General features: G+C 41.0%; 1 protein-coding gene across 1 annotated transcript in view; it reads right to left on the reverse strand.

Moving 5' to 3' along the window:
• The window catches only part of LOC112070713 (zinc finger RNA-binding protein-like), a 56,826-nt gene extending 44,636 nt beyond the window's left edge, over nucleotides 1-12,190 (reverse strand). The window contains 3 exon segments of the mRNA XM_024138155.2: nucleotides 5,308-5,361; nucleotides 11,767-11,848; nucleotides 12,081-12,190. Of these exon segments, the coding sequence (XP_023993923.1) occupies nucleotides 5,308-5,361; nucleotides 11,767-11,848; nucleotides 12,081-12,117 (173 nt within the window). The 5' untranslated portion in view covers nucleotides 12,118-12,190.
• Nucleotides 12,191-19,214: the final 7,024 nt, after the last annotated feature.

Here is a 19,214-nt window from a genome sequence, read left to right on the forward strand (position 1 = left end):
GACAGGGACACGTTGAATATGTCAGAGAAGATGCCCGCCAGTTGGTCAGCACGGACTACAGCCTGGGACACGTTGAATATGTCAGAGAAGATGGTCAGCACTCAGGAGGACGCGGCCAGTGATGCCATCTGGGCCCGTGGCTTTGAGTATTCACTCGAAAGTTTCTCACATCAGCTTTGGAAGGCGAAAGCACCTGGTCGTCCGGAGCAACGAGAGTCTTTCTGGATGGCTCTGCATTGTCTGCCTCGAAGCGGGCATAGAATGTGTTTGGGAGGGGTGCCAGCGGTGGGCACCACACAGCTGGATTTGTCTTTGTAGTCTGTGATAGGTCTGTAGTCCTTGCAGATGCGTAGAGAGAGTGTTGTTAAACGTCAATTCAAGTTTGAGTCTATTGTCTTTATGCGTCCCTAATGGTTTTGAAGGAGGTCATCAGCGTTAATTTCTGCTGACATTGAATGCTGCAGTACGGGCTCGCAGCGTTGTACGGATATCTCTGTTCATCCAGGGCTTTTGGTTGGGGTTTGTCCGGGTTGTTTTTGTGGGCAACATAGGGCTGGGCAATATGACCGAAAAATCTTCTCAATTTCCTCAAAATGTACGGGTGATTCACAATGACCATTTTCTCCAAACTGGTCCAATACACTGAATTTCAAATGRTCCGCAATAAATCTAATTCAGGGCTTGTGAAATTATACCTAAATATAAATAAAGCTAAATATGAGCCTTCCACAACCATAAGACCCACTAATTATTTTATAAAAAAGGTTTAACCCGTTTTTTGTTGTTGCAATAGTCACTGATCTAGCTTTGAAGTCTATGAAAACAAATGTTTTTGTTAAATTTACCACATCCACTAATAATGACTAACTTCTTGTGGCATTAAAAAGAACATTAACAATCTCTCAAGCACAAACCCATGTGAGTAGCCAGCTAATCTTTATATTTAAAGTTCAGCCAACTTGGCTCTATTTGCTAGCTAACAAGGTAAAATAGTTACATTTTTATGACCATACCCTTCAGTCTATCGCGAACAGCATGTTAGCCCGTCCATGATTAGGGAATTATATGCTTAAATGGTAATGATTAAAATATTCCACCCTGAAACCATATAATTTTATGAAATGTATTAGAATCATAAGACTATAATCTGATGTGTGTAGTTTTAGTCAGAATTAGAACAAGGACCATTTGTTCCTGTTTAGTACGTAAGCAGGGTGCAAGTGTGAAACAAATGATAAGAGGAGCTATCGACAGACAAGTTGTACTACTGTGTTCCTTACAGGACATTCTGTCTCCACCCGTGGAGGGGAGAAACTGTTAGGCTTGCAGAAAATTATGAAACATGTTGCAGATTAAACAATGTATCTGTGTAGTGGAAAAACCCCGACTGTCTGAGCAAGGCGTAGCTTAAGATTTAAACTTGTTTGTGTGTGTGTGTTATAAAGACTGTTTGCATTCTTGACTTTAGAGCGCTCTCGTGAATAACCTGTACAAACCTTTTGCATAAGCTGAGTCTTTGCCTAATTATTATTATTAATCCCATGGTCTTACAAACCTCGGGGATTGGTCAAAGCTATTGATTGTTAGTTATTATCATCATTGTGATTGAAAATGATGATAATCATTGCACACAGCACAGAAGAAGCAAAGGAATATCACCCTCAAAACATGATTTCGATATATCGCCCAGCCCTACGTTAGAGGATAGGATCAGCCCTAGTACATAAAAACACATTTCCTAATGAAGCCTGTGACTAACGATGTTCTGGAGTCCTGGGTGGATGAATCTTTGAACATATTCCAACCAGTATTCTCAAAAACAGTCCTGCAGCATTAAGTCTGCCTCCTCTGTCCAGCGCCTAACATTTCTGTGTGTTGGGGGCTACCTCAAGTTGCTGCTTGTAGGAACAGAGATACGTGAACTGATTGTCCGAAGTGGGGGGTGGGGGATGGCTTTTTACACGTCACAGATATTAGTAGCTTTCAGAAAGTATTCAGACCCCTTAACTTATCCCACCTTGTTGTATTACAGCCTGAATTTAAAATGAATTAAATAGATTCTCTAACCCAACTACACACAATACCCCATAATGATAGCGAAAACTTTCAATAAATATATTGAAAATTAAATACAGAAATCTAATTTACATAAGTCAATACTTTGTAGAAGTACCTTTGGCAGTGATTACAGCTGTGAGTCTTTCTGGGTAAGGCTCTAAGAGCTTTCCACACCTGGATTGTGCAACAGTTGCCTACTAATCTTTTAAATTCTTCAAGCTCTGTCAAATTGGTTGTTGATCATTGCTAGACAACTAGTCAGGTCTTGCCATAGATTCTCAAGTAGATTTAAGTCAAAACTAACTTGGACTTGGTAAGCAACTGCAGTGTAGATTTGTCTTTGTGTTTTAGGTTATTGTCCTGCCGAAAGGTCACTGGTACTCAGTAACGTGTTGTATTGGATTTTCCCCCCAAACATAACACTTTGTATTCAGAACAAAAAGTGAATTGCTTCACTTTTTTTTTTCTTCCAGTATTACTTTGGTGCCTTGTTGCACACAGAATATTTGTATTCTGTACAGGCTTCCTTCTTTTCACTCTGTCAATTAGGTTAGTATTGTGGAGTTAACTGAGGATGGATCAACAACATTGTAGTTTTCTCCTATCATATCCATTAAACTCTGTTTTAAAGTCACCATTGGCCTCATGGTGAAATCCCTTCCTCTCTGGCAACTGAGTTAGGAAGGACGTCTTTGTAGTGACTGGGTGTATCGATACAGCATCCAAAGTGTAATTAATAACTTCACCACGCTCAAAGGGATAATTCAATGTTTGCTACTAAGAGGTGCCCTTCCTTGCGAGGCATTGGAAAACCTCCCTGGTCTTTGTGGTTGAAATTCACTGCTCGACTGAGGGACCTTACAGATAATTGCATGTGGAGATGAGGTAGTGATTAAAAAAAATTAAAAAAGTTCAATACTATTATTGCACAGTGAGTCCATGCAACTTATTATGGGACTTGTTTGTAAAATTTACTCCTGAACTTAATAAAATAAATAAAAWAAARWGTTTGAATACTTACTGACGTCATTTTTTWAAATTCATTTGTAAAAAATAAAATAAAGTCGAAAAACGTAAATTCCACTTCGACATTGTGTGGGACAGTAAAAAAAAAAAACTCATTTTATTATATTTTAAATTCTGTAACAACAAAATGTGGAACAACGACATGGTCTAGCACATTGTGATACATGGTGATGTTTGTTTTTAAAAAAGTGCWTGGTTAACGTCACCCGTGACAAAGACGGCTCTGGGTGAGAGGATTCTTGCTAGCTAATGACCCTTTTACAGTTTGCCGAGAGCCGCCTTGGTGTTTGCTTGTGACGGTATGTACACAGCTTTGACGCGAAATACCTCATGTATTCATAAAGTATTCCTTCACATTCTGAAGCCAATGGATCAAAATTACCCCCCCCCCTCCCTCAATCTACACACAATTCATTTTTTATTTTTTCACCAGGTAGGCCAGTTGAGAACAAGTTCTCCTTTACAACTGCGACCTGGCCAAGATAAAGCAAAGCGACAAAAACAACAGAGTTACACAAACAAACAAAGATGTTTCTATTTATGTACAGTGTGTGCAAATGAAGTAAGGAGGTAAGGCAATAAAAAGGCCAATAGTAGCAAAGTAATTACAATTCAGCAGATTAACACTGTGATAGATAGATGAGTGATAGATGAGCAGATGAGGATGTTCAAGTAGAAATACTGGGGTGCAAAAGAGCAGAAAAACAAAAACAAATATGGGGATGAGGTAGGTAGTTGGTTGGATGGGCTATTTACAGATGGGCTGTGTACAGCTACACCAACCGGTAAGCTGCTCTGACAGCCGATGCTTAAAGTTAGTGAGGGAGATATAAGTCTCCAACTTCAGTGATTTTTGCAATTCGTTCCAGTCACTGGCAGCAGAGAACTGGAAGGAAAGGCAGCCAAAGGAGGTGTTGGCTTTGGGGGTGACCAGTGAGATATACCTGCTGGAGCGCGTGCTACGGGTGGGTGTTGCTATGGTGACCAGTGAGCTGAATAAGGCAGAGCTTTATCTAGCAAAGACTTGTAGATGACCTGGAGCCAGTGGGTTTGGTGACGGATATGTAGTGAGGACCAGCCAACGAGAGCATACAGGTCGCAGTGGTGGGTGGTATATGGGGCTTTGGTGACAAAACGGATGGCACTGTGATAGACTACATCCAATTTGCTGAGTAGTGTTGTAGGCTATTTTGTAAAGGATCGGTAGGATGGTCAGTTTTACGAGGGTATGTTTGGCAGCATGAGTGAAGGAGGCTTTGTTGCGAAATAGGAAGCAGATTCTAGATTTAATTTTGGATTGGAGATGCTTAAAAATGCAAGTCTGGAAGAAGAGTTTACAGTAACCAGACACCTAGGTATTTGTAGTTGTCCACATATTCTAAGTCAGAACCGTCCAGAGTAGTGATGCTAGTCGGACGGTCGGGTGCGGGCAACGATCGGTTGAAGAGCATGCATTTAGTTTTACAAGCATTTAAGAGCAGTTGGAGGCCACGGAAGGAGTGTTGTATGGTGTTGAAGCTCATCTGGAGGTTAGTTAAGTGTGGAAAGAAGGGCCAGATGTATACAGAATGGTGTTGTCTGCGTAGAGGTGGATCAAGAGCGACATCATTGATATATACAGAGAAAAGAGTCGGCCCGACAAGAACCCATAGTGACAGAGCAAAAACGTTGGTCAACTCAGAGTTCAACTCGGGATAACCGGTCATATCAAAGTGGCTCACCTTTTAGCCAGGTAAATTTCTATTCTAAGGACCAATAAAATCAGATTCCCTCCATCTCGCAAAGATTCCCTCATCATCCCTATCATTTGAGGAAGATAACTGATTAAATATTTTTATTAAATTAAATGTTTGTTAAAAAAAGAAAAAAAGATTAAAATCACAAAATTATTTTTAACTTCCCACAATGCAACTGACTTAATAAAACTAAATGTATCAATAGGAGTGGGGGGGAAAGGTGCTTGTGGTCGTGACAATAAGTAATAAAAGACAGCGTTTCTAAAATCCTATTTCACAACATAACCTGCTGAATAAAAAATATTTAAATAAATAAATAAATAAAACATTTAAAAATGTTGCCGCAAAAAATACAAAATAAAAGTGGAACTGACTCGACCATTGATTGATGTTTCAGCTTTTCCCGCAATGACAAGTTCAGTGTTCGACTAGCCATGAGCGACATGCAGTTACAAGCCTGCTAGAGTTAGCAGTGAGTTACCCTTACCAGAAGCCACAGTTCGATCCATATGGAAAATCTGGTTGAATAGCAGTCGAGTGTCTGTAAAAACAAAAACAAAAAAAGAGACACAGCATTCCCCAACATCCCTGTAAGATTGGATTGCTCGGAGTTAAGTTGATTTAGTGAGAACGTTAGAGGCACAAATATCATACATCTAACAAATATACATGGATTGGATTTCTGTTACTGTAAATGGTGAGAGGTTAACATGTCTTTGGGATATGATATGTGCGTCTAACTTTCTTCACTCGGTATTCACGATTCAGTCCCGGATTATCGGTAATCATGGTAGCAGCCACTTTAAAATGTAGTGTTTAGAAATATATTATATTCTTATTTACAATTTTAAAAAAGTGACACAATATCAACTATTTATTTCGATTGGTGCAAAATAATTACCTGAAATATTACCAAAACAAAAACAGCAAATTTGTACTCACAAGCTTGATGTAGTCAAGCGATTGCTATGAAATGTGACCAAACACTAAACGTTTTACTCCACCTAAAATAGGGAGAAGAGCTGTAATTTTCTAAACAGCTCAGCTGATATGAAAATACCCTCAAATTAAAAGCTGACCGTCTGCACTTAAACCTCAGTCATTGTATCATTTCAAATCCAAAGTGCTGCAGTACAGAGCCACAACACATGAGGGGTTACTGTCCCAATACCGTTGGAGCTCTGTGTAGATCTGTCGTCATCTATTAATGTTCTGTATTATGTCATGTTTCACCCCAGGAAGAGTACCCACTGCTTTAGCAACATCTAAAATGGGGATCTTAAAATCACATGTCAAATAATWAAAAAAATATAATACATAACAAGAGGTAGATTTTGTATAAAAATCTGACGTTTCAGTTATGCCTGATCCCAAAACAGCCAACTGCAAAGCAGCAGAAACATGTAGTAGCATAGGCAGCATTTTAGTCATATATGAACCAGATATCATAACAGACCATTCCTCAACGGTAGAGTAGAATTCTGTCGAGAAACATGCGCACTCAGATTATTCAAAAGTAGTTTTGGTGCCAATTCCTCATCTTTAAAACCAGACGACTCAGTAAGAAAAACAGGAGCACATTCCCTTTTCTGGTTTAATATATCTGGGAAAAATTGATAAATGTTTAAAATTAGTGATTTGTGTCATTTAAAAGTTATTAAAATAAAGTTTTCTACACAAATTAATCACTGAAGATATGGTGTACCGTTGTCCCATTCATTTCCTTACGGATGATTTCACACCATTGGTCTCTGACAATAGAGGGAGGTGGGAGGGGGGCGATGCCATTTTGTCCAGTGGCCAGCGAGCTGACAAGGCAGAAAGAGCCACCATGCTCTGCCTGTTAATGCCATGAAGAATAGTCTTGGCTTTCYATCAATGAGCTCTAAGCTGCTGCTACAGGAAACGTGCTTTCAAAAACACAGACAGACAGAGACACAGGAGAACTGCCCTGAAAAAAACATTTAAAAACAGCACCCCACAACTAAAATGTCATTAAACGTTACAAACTAAATAGGCCTATAACGGTTTCTCGTAAATACTGTTGTGTTTTAAATGGGGTTAAACGGCACAATCCTCTTGGTACGACAACAGCCATCTAGGTTGTCGACCTAAGTTGTTTTGGATAGAAATATTGGGTAGCCTCCTACAGCTGTGTTCTAGTAGACTATTTCCTTTTGAACTTCCTGGTTAAATAAATGACTTCTGCAGTAGACGTTGACACAAACAGTGGAAAACAAAAATCACTCACTGTGCACAGCAGACCATTTCAAATGAATTGTAGGCTGATACACAGAAAATGTGCTGGAATAATGTCTGATACCAAAATGCCTTCTCGGGGAACCCCAGTCAGTGACATTCAGGGAGTCCAAAACCACAGCTCTTCTGACAAGACCAGAGAGCATCAGAACCATCACCGGTCGTCTCCACAGCTCTTCTGACAAGACCAGAGAGCATCAGAAGAGAAATCCACACCTCTGGACTCTAGATTAGCTGTGCTTTTGGAGGTTTGTGTACGATAGGTGACAGCAAGATACAGTGTCTTGCAAAAGTATTCAAACCCCTTCGATTTGACATTGGTGTTATAAAGTCAGATTTAAAACTATCATTGTGTGTCAACAAATCTACAACAAATAAAATGTGAAAGTGGAAGAAATGCAATTTAAAAAAAGATTCATACAAATTAAATAACTCAGTCATTGCAAAATAACACAAAGACAGTACATTCGGAAAGTATTCAGACCCCTTGACATTTTGTTACGTTACAGCCTTATTCTACAATGTATTTAAGTTCCCCCCTCCTTGTCAACTAACACATAATATCTCAATGAAAAAGCAAAAACAGGTTTATACATTTTTTGAAAATAAAAAACTGAAATATTACATAAGTATTCAGACACTTTAGTCAATACTTTTGGCAGTGATTACAGTCTTGAGTCTTCTTGGGAATGACACTACAGGCTTGGTACACCTGTATTTGGAGAGTTTCTCCCGTTCTTCTCTGCAGATCCTCTCAAGCTCTGTCAGGTTGGATGGGGAGCGTCGCTGCACAGCTATTTTCAGGTCTATCCAGAGATGGTTGATCAGGTTCAAGTCCGGGCTCTAGCTGGGCAACTCAAGGACATTCAGAGACATGTCCCGAAGCCACTCCAGTGCGTTCTTGGCTGTGAGCTTAGGGTTGTTGTTCTGTTGGAAGGTGAACCTTCACCCAGTCTGAGGTCCTGAGCGCTCTGGAGCAGGTTTTCATCAAGGATCTCTCTGTACTTTGCTCTGTTCATCTTTCCCTCGAGCCGGACTAGTCTCCCAGTTCCTGCCGCTGAAAAACATCCCCACAGCATGATGCTGCCACCACCATGCTTCCCCGTAGGGATGGTGACAGGTTTCCTCCAGATGTGACGCTTGGCATTTAGGCCAAACAGTTTAATTTTGGTTTCATCAGACCAGAGAATCTTGTCTGAGAGTACTATAGGTGCCTTTTTRGCAAACTMCAAGTGGGCTGTCATTAGGGCTGATGCGGTGAMCGTATTACCATCACACCGGTGGTCTMGAGTAATGAAGGTTTCCACTCAGGTTGTKGATGTGTCACTGCAACTTTAAAGGTCCTCAATGATGTCACCATTGCCCTTGATTCTAAGCAATGTTGTGATGCTATTTTTATTGGACTTGGCCAAAGCATTYGATACGGAGGACTATTCCATTCTTGTGKGCCGGTTAAGRAGTATTGGTGTCTCTGAGGAGTCTTTGGCCTGGTATGCTAACTACCTCTCTCAAAGAGTGCAGTGTATAAAGTCAGAACATATGTCGTCTCAGCCACTGCCTGTCAACAAGGGAGTACACCAAGGCTCGATCCTAGGCCCCACACTCTTCTCAATTTACATCAACATAGCTCAGGCAGTAGGAACCTCTCAWCCATTTACAGTTGAAGTTGGAAGTTTACATCCAGTCATYAAAACTCRTTTTTCAACCACTCCACAAATTTCTTGTTAACAAACTATAGTTTTGGCAAGTCGGTTAGGACATCTACTGTGTGCATGACAAAGTCAAGGTATTGGAGTGCCCATCATAAAGCCCTGACCTCAATCCTATAGAACAAAGGAGGCAGAACTGAAAAAGTGTGTGCGAGCAAGGAGGCCTACAAACCTGACTCAGTTACACCAGCTCTGTCAGGAGGAATGGGYCAAAATTCACCCAACTTATTCTGGGAAATGTGTGGAAGGCTGCGCAAAACGTTTGACGAAAGTTAAACAATTTAAAGGCAATGCTCCCAAATACTAATTGAGTGTATGTAAACTTCTGACTCACTGCTAATGTGATGAAAGAAATAAAAGCTGAAATAAATCATTCTCTCTACTATTATTCTGACATTTCACATTCTTAAAATAAAGTGGTGATCCTAATTGACCTAAGACAGGGAATTTTTACTAGAAATAAATGTCAAGAATTGTGAAAAACTGAGTTTAAATGCATTTGGCTAAGGAGTATGTGAACTTCCGACTTCAACTGTATATGCAGAAGATAGTCTTATACTAAGCTGGCCCCTCCCCGGATTTTGTGTTAAATGCTCTACAAAGCTTTCTTAGTCTCCAACAAGCTTTCTCTGCCCTTAGCCTTGTTCTGAACACCTCCAAAACAAAAGGACATGTGGTTTGGTAAGAAGAATGCCCCTCTTCCCACAGGTGTKATTACTACCTCTGAGGGTTTAGAGCTTGAGGTAGTCACCTCATACAAGTMCTTGGGAGTATGGCTAGACGGTACACTGTCCTTCTCTCAGCACATATCAAAGATGCAGGCTAAAGTTAAATCTAGACTTGGTTCCCTCTATCGTAATCGCTCCTCTTTCAACCCAGCTGCCAAACTAACCCCGATTCAGATGACCATCCTACCCATGCTAGATTACAAAGACGTAATTTATAGATCGGCAGGTAAGGGTGCTCTTGAGCGGCTAGATGTTCTTTACCGTTCAGCCATCAGATTTGCCACCAATGCTCCTTATAGGACACATCACTGCACTCTATACTCCTCTGTAAACTGGTCATCTCTGTATACCCGTCGTAAGACCCACCGGTTGATGCTTATTTATAAAACCCTCAGGCTTCACTCCCCCTTATCTGAGATATCTACTGCAGCCCTCATCCTTCACATACAACACCCGTTCTGCCAGTCACATTCTGTTAAAGGTCCTCAAAGCACACACATCCCTGGGTCRCKCGYCTTTTCAGTTCKCTGYAGCTAGCGACTGGAACGAGCTGCAAACACTCAAACTGGACWGTTTTATCTCMATCTCTTCATTCAAAGACTCAATCATGGACACTCTTACTGACAGTTGTGGCTACTTTGCGTGATGTATTGTTGTCTCTACCTTCTTGCCCTTTGTGCTGTTGTCTGTACACAATAATGGTTTGTACCGTGCTGTGCTGCCATGTGCCCTGCTGCCATGTGCCCTGCTGCCATGCTATGTTGTCGTCTTAGGTCTCTCTTTATGTAGTGTTGTCTATCTTGTCGTGATGCATGTTTTATCCTATATTTATTTTTTATCCCCCGTCCCCGCAGGAGGCCTTTTGGTAGGCCGTCATTGTAAATAAGAATGTGTTCTTAACTGACTTGCCTAGTTAAAAAGGTTAAATAAATAAAATAAAATGTATTTTTCCAGCCTAGCTGCATTTAGTTTCAGGACTGCGTTATATTTGAATGTTACCGCCGACCAGCATGCCATTGTTTGTTAAATCAGAAAGTTGAAGGCTCTTCATGGTCAATCTGTATCTACAGAAGTCAGGTCATTTATACTGAGCAGAGCGGTTGTTAATGACCTGAGTGTTTATACTGGAACTGCCACCCCCACCACCCCACCTACCATCAACCAATCATGTCAAAGCTAAAAGAGCGCCCTCTGCATTGTCACAAAATTTGGGGTATGGAGATCAATTTGGCATCTGCATGCTCTGCTCACACCCTCCAGACGAAGCCCCAGACCATATTTCTGGATCAAGCATAAACTGGCAGATTCACAGCCCCAATTTATGGAAGATGACAAAACTTGAGATAATAGATGGCAAATTCAAAATATACGCCAGTAGTTTCCAATCGGTGATGACGTTTAACCAAAAAGAGACTTAACAAATCCAGCTCCAGAACCAATCAGCTCCAGAACCAATCAGTTCCAGAACCTAATCTTGTGAATGCTGTGTAGTAAAAAAAAATACAAAAATAAAAAACAGCAACAGATAACAGTAGGGAGGCTATAATGTTATTTTTCACTGTCTTTTTACAGTTGCTTTTATTTCTTTACTTATGTCGTTCACCTAATACCTTTTTCTTTTCTTTTGTTTACTTAAAAATCGCACTGTTGGTAAGGGCCTGTAAAGTAAGCATTTCACTGTAAGGTCTACACAAATAAACTTTAATTTGATTCGCTAACTCGATATGGTTAGCAAGATAGCTAGTTTGCTAATGTTACCATGCTAGCTACACTGACAGCTGTCAGTGCCCTATTTGTTGATGTTTATTCCTAGCCACCATGCTTCTACATCTGCATAGGATAGCACTGTGACATCGGCTGATGTAAAAAGGGGCTTTATAACATTTTATTGATTGATTATTAACTCCATGTGTAAATTCCCACAACCATTTATTGAATATGTATAAGTAACCTTCAAATTATATCGGAGGTGGAACCTAAACGTGAATTTCCCATCGAGGACAGGATATTACAGCAAAGTAGAGGCCACAACTTCCTCTGGGGGATCCTTTAAAGGTCCGGAATCCTTGGGACGTGTCCCCCCCACCACCACCACCATTGAAGTATATATATTTGTTTTATTGGTTAGTTAAGGGTTATTGTTAAGGCTAGTGAAGGTCCCAAGGATCCCTGATAGCACCGACCGTCCTTTAAATTGGGCTCCCGCGGTGAAGGATCGCATATTTCCAATTCCAAGGAGTCATATCCTACCTGTACTGTGCAGCACCACCGTGGGTAAATCCAAAGTAGTTGCCAGTAGCCATTTTGGCATCTTCACCAAGCCGGCTGGGCACTGCAGAAAAGGGACAGATACATCGAGGGTGAACGGTGGGCTAGCGCTGGTTAGCTAGCTAGCTACTGTTTGAAGCAAGACCCCCGCATACAGTGCACTGCAGAGGCGTAAAACAGGCAGAAAGAGCACCTCAAGGACACACCGACCAACCCCAGCGTTCCCCGTAAATGTTATAAATTATTAATTGATAATCTTGTTACCTATTTAATCATTTTTATTAACGTTAACTCACCATAGGTGAAGGAGACCACTGGACATATAGGAATCATTGGGTTCGTATTTTCTGACGAACTCTTGTCTAGTAACCCTGCGTATTTATATGAGAAGGTCGGACCGGGAAATGGACCAGGCGCACATGCGCTTTACATGCAGATATACATGGGAATTGTAGTTCTACTAGGCCTATAATTCTTTTTTCTCGATGTCGACGGACTTGGCCAAACCATAATATCAAATTATCAGTGGTGGAAAAAGTACCCAGTTGTCATACTTAATAGAACATGAAAATAAAAGGGAAAGTCACCCAGTACAATACTACTTGAGTAAAAGTCAAAAAGTATTTAATAATACGTACTGTATATTTTCGCTACACCCGCAATAACATCTGCTAAACATGTGTATGTGACAAATAACATTTGATTTGATTTTTAAGTATCAAAATTTAAATTTAATTGCTAAAATATTCTTAAGTATTAAAAGTAAAAGCATGAATAATTTCAAATTCCTTTATATTAAGCAAACGAGACGGCACCATTTTATTTTTATTTTTTACGAATGGATAGCCAGGGGCACACCAACACTCAGACATAATTTACAAACGAAGCATTTGTGTTTAGTGAGTCCGCCAGATCAGAGGCAGTTGCATTTTGGGATGTTMTCTTGATTAGTGTGTTAATTGGACCATTTTCCTGTCCTGCTAAGCATTCAAAATGTAACTAGTACTTTTGGGTGTCAGGGAAAATGTATGTCGTAAAAAGTACATTATTTTTCTTTAGGAATGTAGTGAAGTAAAAGCAAAAGTTGTCAAAAAAATATAAATAGTAAAGTACAACTCCTTAAGTGCTACTTTCAAGTATTTTTACTTAAGTACTTTACACCACTGCAAATTATAGACTATTTATATGAAATGTATCTATGCATTGTGTCTAACTATTATAAGGAAATTAACAACATAATTTGGTTATATTTTTCTCTTACAAAAGCATTGCAGCAAACTCAGGGGGTAGCCCCACTGGGACTCGTACCAGAGGAGGTTGGTGGCACCTTAACTGGGGCTCGTACCAGAGGAGGTTGGTAGCACCTTAACTGGGGCTCGTACCAGAGGAGGTTGGTGGCACCTTAACTGGGGCTCGTACCAGAGGTGGTTGGTGGCACCTTAACTGGGGCTCGTACCAGAGGAGGTTGGTGGCACCTTAACNTCGTACCAGAGGAGGTTGGTGGCACCTTAACTGGGGCTCGTACCAGAGGAGGTTGGTGGCACCTTAACTGGGGCTCGTACCAGAGGAGGTTGGTGGCACCTTAACTGGGGCTCGTGGTAATGGCTGGAGTGGAATAGGTGGAATGGTATCAAATACATCAAACACATGGTTTCCATGGTTTCCATGTGTTTGATGCCATTCCATTAGCTCCATTCCAGCCATTATTATGAGCCGTCCTCCTCCCCTCAACAGCCTCCCCTGACTCGTCCCAGGTCCAGCAACTGTCAAGCCAACACCTTAATTAACCGTTAACGCCAAGAAGTCCGAATGAGGTCGCTACAATATTCAATTTAGCAGACACTCGTATGACTGGTGGTTCGGAGCTATGAATGATGATGATGATGATGATGAGTATCCCTTGTMTGCGGTGCTGAAGACTGTCTTTAGCTCAGTGGGCTAACAGTCATGTGAATAGCAGGAGACTCAGGTTTTGAAGCCCCAGTTGGTCACAATGGTGAAATGACTGTGATCTGTCTCTACGGGGTGGAGGTTAAATGGGGGTGAAGTGTAGCAGTACTGTAGTTCTGAGCCACACTTGTGTGAGTAACCATTTACAGAGAATTTAAAGACTTGCATTAGCTCCCCCTCTCACCAAAGCTAATGCTTTCCCACCTAACGAAATGTCGTTTAAAAGACGACTATGCCCGACGTCCAATCTACATTCAGATTCGGTTGAAAGTAAAAGTTGAAAAGACGTATTTTTCAGGTCGTAGAAAATACGTATTTTTCATGTAATCGAAAAGGTGTCTATACAAAGACTTCCGTCTGCATTCAGTTCAACGACTAAAATTCAGTGTACTTGCAGCCTTTACACGTGAATGCAGTATCAAAAATTGGTCTATGAACAATTTTATTATAATAATAGATCACTCCAGTATTTGCACACAGCATTTATTTACAACATTTAAGTGTTAATTGTCTTTATTCCACTACCGAGGAAGCATGACTCGATTCATCATTGGCTAAGGTGTACATCATTTGAGGAGTGGTTGAAAAACGTGTTTTAATGACTCCAACCTAAGTGTATATTACTGTAAATATTCATCACATTCCCTGTGTATGATCATATATTTTGATACATTGAATGATAATATTGTGAAACTATGCTATACATTTTTTTTTTTTGCCTGTTTCAGGAAGTGATGTCACTGAGTACTTCCCCTATGTATAGGACCTTCCACCCGCCACTTGGGATATGGATGAAGAACTAAGGGTCTAAATGTTAAATAAATATCACCTAGGAGCATGAGCAGATGTTAGCAGATGTTAATGCGAGTGTAGTCAAATGCTAGTGCTTCTAGTTCCGACCACGCAGYAATATCTAACAAGTAATCTAACAATTTCACAACATTTACATTTACATTTAAGTCATTTAGCAGACGCTCTTATCCAGAGCGACTTACAAATTGGTGCATTCACCTTATGATATCCAGTGGAACAACCACTTTACAATAGTGCATCTAACTCTTTTAAGGGGGAGGGGGGGGTTAGAAGGATTACTTTATCCTATCCTAGGTATTCCTTACCTATACACACAAGTGTAAAGGAATGAATAAGAATATCTAAATATAAATATATGGATGAGAAGGCGAAGCGAGGCGGCCATCTCTGTCGGCGCAGGTTTGTGTTTGTGTTTTCTCTGAGTTTGTCTACAACTCCAGCACCTGCGGGAAAGTACCTGAATGTGCGTATGTTCTTCACATTGGATGCCAACCGCCGTTGAACCTCATCGATGTCCGATCGGGTTCAAGTCCGGTCTCTGGCTGGGCCACTCAAGGACATTCAGAGACTTGTCCCGAAGACACTCCTGCGTTGTCTTGGCTGTGTGCTCAGGGTCGTTGTCCTGTAGGAAGGTGAACCTTTGACCCAGTCTGAGTTCCTTAGCGCTGTGGAGCAGGTTTTCATCAAGGATCTCTCTGTACTTTGCTCTGTTCATCTTTGCCTCGATCCTGACTAGTCTCCCATTTCCTGTCGTTGAAAACATAAAATCAAATAAACTATTATTGGTCACATACACATATTTAACAGATGTTATTGGTCACATATTTAACAGATGTTATTGGTCCATACACATATTTAACAGATGTTATTGGTCACATATTTAACAGATGTTATTGGTCACATACACATATTTAGCAGATGTTATTGGTCACATACACATATTTAACAGATGTTATTGCGGGTGTAGCGAAATGCTTGTGTTCCTAGCTCCAACATTGCAGTAGTATCTAACGGTGCTGTTGGATCTAAAAACGATTCACAACAATACACACAAATCTAAAAGTAAAATAATGGAATTAAAAAATATATAAATATTATATCGAGCAATGTCGGAGTGGCATAAATAAAGTATAAAATAAAGTATAAAGTATATAGAATACCAGTCAAAAGTTTGGACACCACTATGAGTTTTTCTTTATTTTTACTATTTTCTACATTGTAGAATACCAGTGAAGAGATTAACAATATGAAATAACACATATGGAATCATGTAGTAACCAAAAAAAGTGTTAAACAAATTCTTCAAAGTAGCCAACCTCTTTACTCTATCACTCTCCTTCTTGGCCAAATAGCCCTTACACAGCCTGGAAGTGTGTTGGGTAAATTTCTAGTTGAAAAACAAATGATGGAAACCAGATGGGATGGAATATCACTTCAGAATTTTTATATTTAACCTTTATCTAACTAGGCAAGTCAGTTAAGAACAATTCTTATTTACAATGACGCCCTAGAAACAGTGGGTTAACTGCCTTGTTCAGGGGCAGAACGACAGATTTTAACCTTGTCAACTCGGGGATTTGATCTAGCAACCTTTCAGGTACTGGCCCAACGCTCTAACCACTAGGCTACCTGCCGCCCCATATGCTGTGGTAGCCATGTTAAGTGTGCCTTGAACTCTAAATAAATCACGACGGTGTCACCAGCAAAGCATCCCCACACCATCACACCTCCTCTTCCATGCTTCACGGTGGGAACCACGCATGCGGAGATCATTCGTTCACCTACTCTGAGTCTCACAAAGACACGACGGTTAGAACCAAAAATCTAAAATTTGGACTCATCAGACCAAAGGACAGATTTCCACCGGTCTATTGTCCATTGCTCGTGTTTCTTGGCCAAAGCAAGTCTCTTCTTTTTATTGGTGTCCTTTAGTAGTGGTTTCTTTGCAGCAATTCGACCATGAAGGCCTTATTCAGTCTCTGAACAGTTGATTTTGAGATGTGTCTGTTACTTGAACTCTGTGAAGCATTTATTTGGGCTGCAATTTCTGAAGCTGGTAACTCTAATGAACTTACCCTCTGCAGCAGAGGTAACTCTGGGTCTTCCTTTCCTGTGGTGATCCTCATGAGAGCCAGTTTCATCATAGCGTTTGATGGTTTTTGCGAATGCACTTGAAGAAACTTTCAAAGTTTTTGCAATTTTCCGTATTGACTGACCTTCATCTCTTAAAGTAATGATGGACTGTAATTTCTCTTTGCTTATTTGAGCTGTTCTTTCCATAATATGGACTTGGTGTTTTACCAAATAGGACTGTCTTCTGTATACCACCTCTACCTTGTCACAACACAACTGATTGGCTCAAACGCATTAAAAAGGAAAGAATTCTACAAATGAACTTTTAACAAGGCACACCTGTTAATTTAAATGCATTCCAGGTGACCACCTCATGAAGCTGGTTGAGAGAATGCCAAGAGTGTGCAAAGCTGTCATCAAGGCAAAGGTTGGATACTTTGAAGAATCTCATATTAAAAATATTATTTTGATTTATTTAACACTTTTTTGCTTACTGCATGATTCCATATGTGTTATTTCATAGTTTTGTTGTATTCACTATTATTCTACAATGTAGAAAAAAATATAAAAAATAAAGAAAAACCCTTGAATGAGTAGGATTGTCCAAACTGTTGACTGGTACTGTACATGATGTACATTGTGGCCACTTGGTGGCAGTGTTGTACTTAATATGTCAGCTACTGTAATGTTGATGTCCTTTTTGTTTCCAAACAAAATGCCCAAATTAAAGGAAATGTTGTCGTCCACATCTAGCAAACTCTGACAGTGAGCACATAGTTAGCCTAGCTTGCTGCACATAGTTAGCCTAGCTTGCTGCACATAGTTAGCCTAGCTTGCTGCACATAGTTAGCCTAGCTTGCTGCAACAGGGACCTTTCTCTCTCGTCCTCCCTCCTCTCTCTTCTCTCTCTCTCTCTCTCTCTCTCTCTGTCTCTCTCTGTCTCTCTCTCTCTCTCTCTCTCTCTCTTCTCTCTCTCTCTCTCTCTCTCTCTCTCTCTCTCTCTCTCTCTCTCTCTCTCTCTCTCTCCTTCCCTCATCTCACTCACTCACTCACTCACTCTCCTTCCTCATCTTCTCTCTCTCTCTCACAACTCTCACTCCTGCTCTCTCTCTCTCTCTTCTCTCTCACACTGTCCCTGTAGTGAGTCTATAGGTTGGAGTCAGAGTAGATCCTAACCTGGGTTTGAAGTAGTGAGTCTATAGGTCTGGAGTCAGAGTAGATCCTAACCTGGGTTTGAAGTAGTGAGTCTATAGTCTTGGAGTCAGAAGCAGACCTAACCTGGTTTGAAGTAGTGAGTCTATAGGCCTGGAGTCAAGAGTAACCCTAACCTGGGTTTGAATTAGTGAGTCTATAGGTCTGGAGTCAGAGTAGATCCTATCCTGGGTTTGAAGTAGTGAGTCTATAGGTCTGGAATCAGAGCAGACCCTAACCTGGGTTTGAAGTAGTGAGTCTATAGGCCTGGAGTCAGAGCAGACCCTAACCTGGGTTTGAAGTAGTGAGTCTATAGCCCTGGAGTCAGAGCAGACCCTAACCTGTTTTGAAGTAGTGAGTCTATAGGTCTGGAATACAGAGCGACCCTAACCTGGGTTTGAAGTAGTGAGTCTATAGGCCTGGGAGTCAGAGTAAGACCCTAACTGGGTTTGAAGTAGGTTATAGGCCTGGATCAGAGTAGACCCTAACCTGGGTTTGAAGTAGTGAGTCCATAGGTCTGGAGTCAGAGTAGATCCTCATCCTGGGTTTGAAGTAGTGAGTCTAAGAGGTCTGGAGTCAGAGTAGACCTTAACCTGGGTTTGAAGTAGTGAGTCTATAGGTCTAGAATCAGAGCAGACCCTAACCTGGGTTTGAAGTAGTGAGTCTATAGGCCTGGAGTCAGAGCAGACCCTAACCTGGGTTTGAAGTAGTGAGTCTATAGGCCTGGAGTCAGAGCAGACCCTAACCTGGGTTTGAAGTAGTGAGTCTATAGGTCTGGAGTCAGAGTAGACCCTAAACCTGGGTTTGAAAGAGTGAGTCTATAGGTTCTGGAATCAAAGCAGACCCTAACCTGGGTTTGAAGTAGTGAGTCTATAGGCCTGGAATCAGAGCAGACCCTAACCTGGGTTTGAAGTAGTGTAGTCTAGCTACTAGCGATGGAACCCAGTCATGAGGGAATAATGGGGTCTCGATAACAGGAGCTTCCGTGGTCCAACAACCACAAGGAAGGATGTTTCAGGGCGCGACGCATCAGTATACCAGTGCCCTGACATGTAGGCAGATGTCATTCGGGGGACTTTCATAGCTCAGATGGATTAGTGCCCACGTTATTGGAGCAACACACACCTCTGTCTCTGTCTCTCTCCGCTCTCTCTCTCTCCCTCCCGTCTCTCCCCAGTTTTTTTTTTACAGGATATTCTTCACATTCTTCGAGATCCATCATAGAAGAATCCTAGAATATCTTTAGAGTGTGAAATATAGCATTTCCTGAAAGACAATCATTCTGCGGAACTCATCTTGGTCCCAAGCGCTGGTTGCATCATTCGTCGGTGCCTCCAAAACCAGATGGATTAAAGATGGATTTGTCGTGTGAAACAGAAAACATCTCTTTCATTATGAACGCC

The sequence above is a fragment of the Salvelinus sp. IW2-2015 genome, unplaced genomic scaffold (genome assembly GCF_002910315.2).
Source record: "Salvelinus sp. IW2-2015 unplaced genomic scaffold, ASM291031v2 Un_scaffold1401, whole genome shotgun sequence".
NCBI classification, from domain to species: domain Eukaryota; kingdom Metazoa; phylum Chordata; class Actinopteri; order Salmoniformes; family Salmonidae; genus Salvelinus; species Salvelinus sp. IW2-2015.